At 38.7% G+C, this 9,265-nt stretch overlaps 1 protein-coding gene across 1 annotated transcript; it reads right to left on the bottom strand.

Moving 5' to 3' along the window:
* Positions 1-7,835: 7,835 nt before the first annotated feature.
* Positions 7,836-8,963, bottom strand: LOC104106512 (acetylajmalan esterase-like). The gene has a single exon (XM_009615074.4). It carries the CDS (start codon positions 8,961-8,963, stop codon positions 7,836-7,838), a length of 1,128 nt encoding a protein of 375 aa, XP_009613369.1.
* Positions 8,964-9,265: the final 302 nt, after the last annotated feature.

Below are 9,265 nucleotides of genomic sequence, written 5' to 3'. Positions count from 1 at the left end.
CTATTTGAACCTTGTACCCTTGTGAGCACTTGAATTTGTTATGAACATTGTAAAAGTTGAAGTGCGGGGTGGCTGGTTTGGCTTTTGAGTGGAACTATTGAACTAAGAAGAAAGGTTACTTGTTTTGAAAAAGTAAGAGCCACTTGAATTGAAAAAGAAAGAAAAATAATAATAAGTGTATGATTGTGAAAACTATTCTTAGATAGTGGTGACTCTTGATGTAATTGTGCTTAAAGAAGTTGGGAGTTAATGTATATTGGCGTGAAGGTGGAGTTTTGGTTTTACAAAAGTATGGGGTTTTGAAAATTGAAATATATGTATTAAAGTGCTTAGGGAGGGGTAGTCACTCTTATATCTTAATGTATCCTACCCATCACGTAACCTACATTACAACCAAATAAAGTCCTACTTGAACCATGACTGAATGAGCTCAATTAGTATAGTAGTACACTACGGGCAAGCCTATAGTACGTCTTTTGTGGCATATGAATGTTGTTTCTGAGAGTGAGTAAATTCTTTCTATCTTGAGTTCCTAATTGGTCTTAAATTTTATTGTGTGCGGAACTACTCTATATTGTTGTGTGAGGGAACTTGATTCATGAAGAAAAGGTAATGTCGTTGACCTCTGTGTTAGAGTAAGTGAGCAGGTTATAAATAATGTGTGGTGATTTTGAGTCAAATCTTGAGAAAAGGATGTTATGGTATTGTGCTTAATCTGTTTTAAATATTCTTGGTATGATGAGTTATGGGAGTTGCTGAAAAAGGTCGTGTCTATGTGAAGTGTAGTTTGATTGCTCGGGGACGAGCAATGGTTAAAGTGTGGGGTGTTGATGGTAGGCTATAATCTCGTATTTTAGTCGCTTATTTCACTCTAATTTACTGCACTTTGCTTGTTTTGAGCTTTAATTGGTAGTGTTTTGCACTTATTGTGTGTTTTATACCTTGTAGGAGTGATTCCGAGTGATGTAGATGTTATGGAGCTAACTCGAGCTATTTGGAGCTTTAAAGTCTGAGTAAAATCCCAAGGGATTAAGCCGAGATCATGTTCAGGGGTCGATGACCAAGTCTGAACGCCAAAAAGCAAGCAAAATCCGTATTCTGAGAAAACTTCACAACTGCAGTTTGTTGTGCGCCGCGACTGCCCAAATTCTGCTGCCTGTCAATTGTTGAGCTCTCTGAATTTCCCCACTAATGCCCCACATGGCGCGTCGCCCCATGCGGCATGCCTGTGTAATTTTTACAGAGTTAGTGTCCTATTTAGGCTAGGAAAGGTGGTTTCGTCTGGGCCCGACCCTACTTGGTATAAATACATGGAAAAATATTATTTTCTTGACTTTTGACACCTATTCGACCTAATGAGGCGAAAAAGGAGTTGGAAGAACACGAGCACAAGGATTTCATCATTCCTTCCTCACTTAAGACCCGAGTTTGGATTGAATTTATGTTTTCCTATACTTCAATTTTATCTGTGATGAACTGCTCCACATCTATGGAGTAGTTCTCTTTAGGGTTTGATGAATTTGGTGTATTGATGATTGTTTGTGAATTATCACTCTAGTTTTATGTATTGAAGCATTTTTGGATGATATAATTGCTGCATCTATATTCACTTGTTCATGTAATCGAGAGAGGCATAGCTTATAATATCTTTGCATTATATTGTTGGTTGAGTTCATTAATTCATCTTAGTAATAGACAGAGGCTAGTTGAATTATTGATTAAACCTAGTTAGGAGAATAATCAAAAGAGGTTTTCCTAAAAACCAATCCACTATACATTCTTGCATATCTTCATATTCTTAAATTGGTTCATCTTGTGAGGTTAAGACTTAATCGAGAGAGGAGTTTTGCTGAACGTTTGAACTAATAATTGAGTGAATTCGAGAGATTCAATTGAACATTAGAAGTGAATTATCTAGAGTTAGATCCCAAACAATTATCTTGCACATATCCTATCAACCCCTATTTTCTCCCACCGATAACTTCCTTGCTTATCTTTGTTTCGATTGTCATTAGTCAATAACTTTAAACTCTTAGTTAATTTTAGTTAGAAATCATATAAATCTCAAGTGTTGATCATCTTGGATAGCAATCAATCTAGAAACTACAAGAATATTGTTTAAATCCAATCCCTGTGGATATGATATTATAATATACTATATTTGATTAGTGAGTAGAATTTGAGTGTGTGTTTTGAGCTCATCACCTAACCATAGCACGAACTACCATCTAGCCAACTTTGGCCACATCTTCACATTCCGCAACCCCGAAACAATCTGTTTCTGAGGACTCCTAGTCACCAAATCCATAAAACACATGGATCACATAGCCGATCCCAACTCCACCACTCGAATGAATAACACATCTCTAATACATAATCATCCCCCCGAGAAATACCTCTATAATTCTTCCGAGCGACATAGCAAAATTCTGAACATCCGCAGTCGATCAACCAGGCTAGTACCCCATTATCAATGAAACATCCGTAAGTCAAAACACAATGCACCTTCTGAATGCGCACACTTCTCAGGAAATATCGAGTAGTAATAGCATTCATCTAGTCATCTGAAATCGTCCATGTTGTCTAAGAATTCATGATCTTTCCTTCAAGACTGAACCGTAACCTTGCACATGCAAATCTCAATCCCACACTACACACCGCATCTATCATGCCATATTATGAATAGCACGAGAATCTCATAATCAACTCTAAGTCACCCGCAGAATACATACCCGATCAGTCAGAAACCTTCTATTTGATCCCATCCAGGAGAAAATCACAATACACAACATGCTCCTCACACCGGTAGGAAATATCCATCTCAACCCGTGGTAGAAACTATCGAGAACTCTTTGAAACCCATTTGAACACAACTAAGCCATCATAACTGAATCTCTCTAGCTCAACCACGCCATGCAGGTCACCAAACCCAAGAGTATTGCCACAAAACACATGTAGAGACTCACAACATCATAAGTACCCAAAGAGCCGATCATATCCATTAGCGTGATGATCCAACCTACTACCAAGTTGTCCAATTTCTCCGAGTTCCTTCCAAATTACCCTCAATTTCACACTTCTCCTTGCTAGGACACCACGATCCTTGCTCAAAGATCACCACAAGAGTTCCTAAAATAAATCCACACCGCCCTAAGGCCTATAAGCCGTTGTATTCCCTCTTAAGCACCCCAAAAGTACCACAACCGAGTTACCCACTCTGTATGTAAATCTAAAGCAGTTTCCTTCACTTCCTTGATGCTGGAATGTATAATCCATAATGATATAGAAATACCGTGAATCTCGGCACCATCCAATGTAAATCTCAGATTCTAGCCATATACAAATCTGAAAAATTCTCAATTGCTACATATAAATCTTGAATCCATTACAACTTTCTCGAGAGTCATCCACTCTGCTCACATCTCAGTCGCACCACCCAACGAGCCAAATGACATGTGCCTCATTAGCACGATAACACCCAAAGAAGTAATCCACACCTCTAAGAAACCAAGCGAATGCCTTTTTCTTAGTACATTACATCCATCACGACCAGCAAACGTAGACCATTCCAAAACTTCCATATATCCTTAAGGTGTAATACATCATACATCCAGAAATTCTTTACTCAACTCATCCTCAAAACCAACCTCTGCAAGTCATAACCGATCCACAAGTATGCCTCAGACCGAAACCAATACAACACATAACCATGCAATCAAATCGCCGATGATGGACTCCCCCACTTGGCTCAAAGCCATAGAATAAAACATCTGATGACTCATAATACTTATACTCTATTACTGCCATAATCCTACTGTGAGATTCAACTAAATCCTTCACAACCTCCTGCAACACAACCCATAAAATGCCCCAAACTATCTGCTAAGCTCGCATTCATCCTTGTGATAGTCAGGTCAACTTTCACCACAGATCTAAACTCGAATCGCAACACATATAACCCACTAGTATGAATAAACTCTCCACACAACATCATAAGGATCACACATCTGTAGTTAACCCGCAGGTGATAAACCACCTGCTTAGCCTCAAACTGACATCTCCTTATACCCTTTCACATCCATAATTACTATGTAATCACTTAATCTTCCTGAGTCTGAACTCACCCACAAGACATGTGAATCTACTTTGTTCCACAAATAAATGACATGAAAGTTCCCTCAACACGATCATGACTCGAGATTGTACAACACATCAAGACATAATTCAAGTATCCAATAGTCCTTTCAACATCCCAAGCAAACTCTTTTCTCCACATCCAAACCATCTGAACGCATACCGCAGTAACGTCATACTCTTCACATAGACGTCCAACCATTCACTGAGCCATAAATTCCACTCATAGGGTCACTATCGGACAGATAAGTCCCAAAGCACATGCTCACACAACTGAATCTACCGAGCCTAAGATGCGGTCTAAACCTGGCCTCAAGTCCTCTAGACTGGCCCATCACCAAAACATAGAAAATGCATCTCACACCTCATCTATGGAATCACAAGCCATCGATGAACAGCTGACACCGAGCGCTCACATGTGCATACGAGTGAGTGGAAGGAATTAAAAGAGGTACGCTTCAAGCTGAATCAATGACGCACAATAAGAAAAGAAAGATGGAAAGTTTATCCTAAATGCCCCGTAGCCTCTCGAAGATAGGTATGGACATCATCATACCGATTCGCAAGACCCTACTAGATACTTGCTCATTACGCGTAGAACCTATGAACTTAGAGCTCTGATACCAACTTGTCACGACCCAAAATCTAACTAGTCGCGATGAAACCTAACCCAACCCGCTAGGTAAGGCAATTAATAACAATCCAATTTAATGAGATTTACTGAGAAGATAAATGTGAAATAACTAAACTTTTATACACTTCCAAAGGACTGGTAGTACAAATCATGAGCTTCTAAGATTTAGAGTTTACAAAGCTGGTATGAAATAAATACATCATCTGTTTGAAATATACATGAACATATTAATAATTCTAAAGCTACTAAGAACAAGAGGCAGGTATGACCGGAATGCGGGTACATCTTTAATGCCAGCTCCCGCCATACACAGCAACATCAACATTCAAAATCTGCACGCAAGGTACAGAAGTGTGGTATGAGTACAACTGACCACATGTACTCAAATCCGACTCCGAATCAATGTAAAAAACTTGAAAATTCACTTAATGATATTTTAGAAAAAAACCCCCAATTTCTCTTTTAAAATAATCAATCACATACCAAAAATGAAGATAGATCCATGAAATATAAACAAAACCAAGTATAGAAAACTTACCCCGATCCATGTGGTAAAACCCCTTTCCAAAGTCACCCAAAACGGAGCTCCCAATCTCAAAATATAATAGAAGAACCAAAGCCTCGAATTAAATAGAGTTTGTGCAGGCATTTTCGCATTTGCGAAGATAATAGCCGCTTCTGCACAAGACATCCACTTATGCGGAAACAACAACAAAATCAACTCTCCCACCTGCGGACAGAATATCCGCTTCTGTGACATCGCAGGTGCAAGCCATCCTCCGCTCTTGCGCAAGACCTCGCTTCTGCGCCCATGACCATCACTTCTGCAAAGTCGCAGATGCGCCCCAACTTCTGCATCTGCGAAGACTCCAAGCCCAGCCCCTTTTCGCAGGAGCGACCGCATACCGCTTATGCGACCACTACACCTGCGCAAAACCAATCGTAAGTGCGCAACACTAGAAGCAACACTCCTTCAGCAATGCGACATGAAACAAAAATGATCTGAACCACGTCCGTAACTCATCCGAGCCATTCTGGACCCCGTCCAAATATACCAACAAGTCTCATAACATAATACGAACTTACTCGAGGCTGCAAATCATGCATAACAACATCAAAATCACGAATAGCGTCTCAAATAGCACTTAATGAACTTTGAATCTTTCAACTTCCCAAAACCTATGCCGAACCTTATCAAATCAACTCGTAATGACCTCAAATTTTGTACACCAGCCCCAAATGACATAAGGAAACTATTCCAATTAATGAAATCACAATCCGAATCCGATATCATCAAAGTCAACTCCCAGTCAAACTTATAAATATTTCAAACCTTCAAATTTTCAACTTTCGCCAATGACAGCCGAAACCTTCTAGAAATATCCAAATGCAAATTTGGGCATACGCCCAAATCCGAAATCACCATCCGGACCTAACGGAACCTTCAAAACTCCAAACCGAGGTCAAATACTAAAAATTCAAACTTGGTCAAATCTTCCAACTTAAAGTTTCAAACATGAAATTCTTTCTTCCAAACAAATTACGAAACACCTGAAAACCAAAGCGGACGATACACATAAGTCATAATACATCATACATAGCTAATCAAGACTTCAAATAGCTGAACGGAGAGCAGATACTCAAAACGATCGGTCGGGTCATTACACTAGCAGACTAAGACAAAACACTATCAGACTAGCCCCACCCCCAGCATAAAGAAGAAAAACGCTCGACTACCCTTACCCTCCAGCCATAATTCTCGACCTCCACACCTTTCTATGAAGAGCCAAGTCCTCAGAGATCTGAAATCTCGCCATGTCCTGCCTGATCACCTCAGCCCAATACTTCTTAAGCCTCCCTCTACCTCTTCTTACGCCTGCCAAAGTCAACCACTCACACCTCCTAACTGGGGCATCAAGGCTTCTCCTTCGCACGTGTCTAAACCATCCGAGCCTCGCTTCTTCATCTTGTCGTCCAAGGGAGCCACGCCCACCTTCTCCCAAATAGCATCATTCCTAATCTTATCCAGCATAGTATGCCCACACATCCATCTCAACATTCTCATTTCTGCTACTTCCAATCTCTGGATATGCGACTTCTTGACTGGCTAACACTCGGCTCCATACAACATGGCTGATCTAACCACTGCTGTATAGAACTTACCTTTAATTTTTTGTGGCACCTTCTTGTCACACAGAACACCAGATGCTAACCTCCATTTCATCCATCCCACCCCTACTCTGTGCGTGACATACTCGTCTATCTCCCCATCCTCCTGATAATTGACCCAAGGTAATTTCTCTCTAGAAAATATGCGTAACCTTCTCTTCCCCAATGTTAATGCCCTATTAGAATTTGTCTTTTTATTTTATTTCTTCCACATATTTTCTCCCTTATATATTTAATATTTTATTCTTTTGCATGTTTGTCTAAGATTAAATATTTTTTGATATTTGCAGTTATCTATTTGTTATCAACTAAATTTACAATAAGAAATATTTTACTGCACGAAGATCGGATCAATTAACTAGACACCAATATATAATATGACAAATGCTTACCTTTGCGTCTTTGGTTGCACTACCGTTGATCTTATCAAACAAACATATGCCAAGCATTCCTAATGTTCAATTAGATGCGTTTAACTGAATTTTAGCTTAATCATGATTTCTTGCATAACATATTTTCTCACCCTTACAAGCTCATGCCATATACCCATTGAGTTAGAATTCAGGTTCTCTTGGTTATAACTCATATTTCCTTTGTGAGGAGGTTACAGTATATATCCCTTGCAACATGTTGGTCCATCGTTCTAAGGGCAAATCTCAATTTTTAGCTAATACCTCTTCTCAGTGTTTTCATTTAAAAACATGCAGATATATCTCGTGCAGGAAAATAGTTTATATACCGCATATACAAAAAAATATTATCTTATATTTGTTTACAACAAGAATAAATACCAGTTACATATATAAAAGCGCTTCTTCGCCATGAAACACACCCCTTACAATCTATACCCAGGTAATGCCACATCCTTTTAATTTCAATAAAACCCCAAGATCAAGATCTACTGCAGACATTGAAATTCTTTAGCTAAGATGACACTTAATAGGTCTTCTGCGACATAATAATATGCTTCTTCTGTAAGATGTATGCCATCCCAATGCAAATATTTTTCAGAATCAGAGCAAGCTGGAACTTCATATGTTCCACAAACTCTATCCTCGTTATAATTATATGGACCTCCAATTCCACAGCATGCTTTGAGTATTGATTTTTTATGGAATCCAAAATAGCCCGGGCGTTCCAGAATTGATTTAAAAGTACCATAATTATCTCCATAATGAATAGCAACATCCGGATATTCAAGTTTTAGTATGGATAGAGCCCTCTCCAAATAATCGTTGTGATACATGGCGAAATCATTGTAGGATTTCAAACATCCGAACTCATCGTAATCTTTATAATCCAAGCTTGAGAACTTAGTAAGGTAATAGGGGAAACAACCATTAGGATAAATCCCAGGAACCACTATACGCTTTGCCCCGTATTTCATCACCTGTTTAATGCCTTTTACAATGGCCTTGACTATATGTGGGACAAAAGTTTTAGCTTCTTCAATGGATTTCCCCTGTGAAAATGCTTGGTAATAGTCATTTCCTCCAATTTCACCGAACATAAAAAGAGATTTTCCAAGAAGTTTAGAACACTTTCGTATAGTGTAGCATGTGGCTTTTAGGTAGGTGGTCAACCAGCCAAGTTGAACTTTAAGTGACCTGTTGTACGTAGGCATGCTAATATTTCTAGCTTCATAATAAGGGTTTCTTAATGCTGTAGATCCTCCTACTGCGAAGTTTACACCATGGCTAAAATTAGCTTCTTTTTGCAAGTAAGGTTTGAGAAGTGGAAGGTTAAGAGCCTTAGCAATATAGTCTATAGTAAGACGGCCATCAGAGAATCTACCAGTGGGTTCGCCAAAGAAATTTCGACCATAAGGATAATGGTCGGCACGGTAAGTTATTTTTGCATTCGGTAAGCGGACTAAGTTTCCTGTATCTGCAAGCGAATCGCCAACATGGAAAATATATTCATAAGGACAAGTATTGGGAATTCTTGAGCTATTATTATTAGCAGCATAAGCAAAAGCTAAGAAATATAGAGTAAGGAAAAATGAAGTTAGAACTAAAGAAGCCATTTGGAATATGCATATAGATGTTAAAGGCAAGGCGTAATATTTATATAGAAAGGATTAGGTACTGGACCTTTTCTCTTTATTTACATTTGTCGAAATCTTTTTCAAATGAAATGAAATTTTAGGTGGTTAGGATTTCCTTCCTTCTTTTTTCTTTTTTCTTTTTCCCTTCTTTTCCTCATGATATTGATGGTATTCTAGAAAAACAAAACATAAACTGTTATCATAGTGCTTCAAATAAAACGAATACGTACTTTTTTTCCTAACTTGAAGGCTTGTTAATTAGGTCTTATGTACATATGCTC

Source organism: Nicotiana tomentosiformis, chromosome 11 (genome assembly GCF_000390325.3).
Source record: "Nicotiana tomentosiformis chromosome 11, ASM39032v3, whole genome shotgun sequence".
NCBI classification, from domain to species: domain Eukaryota; kingdom Viridiplantae; phylum Streptophyta; class Magnoliopsida; order Solanales; family Solanaceae; genus Nicotiana; species Nicotiana tomentosiformis.
This window is presented reverse-complemented; position numbering and strand designations above follow the sequence as displayed.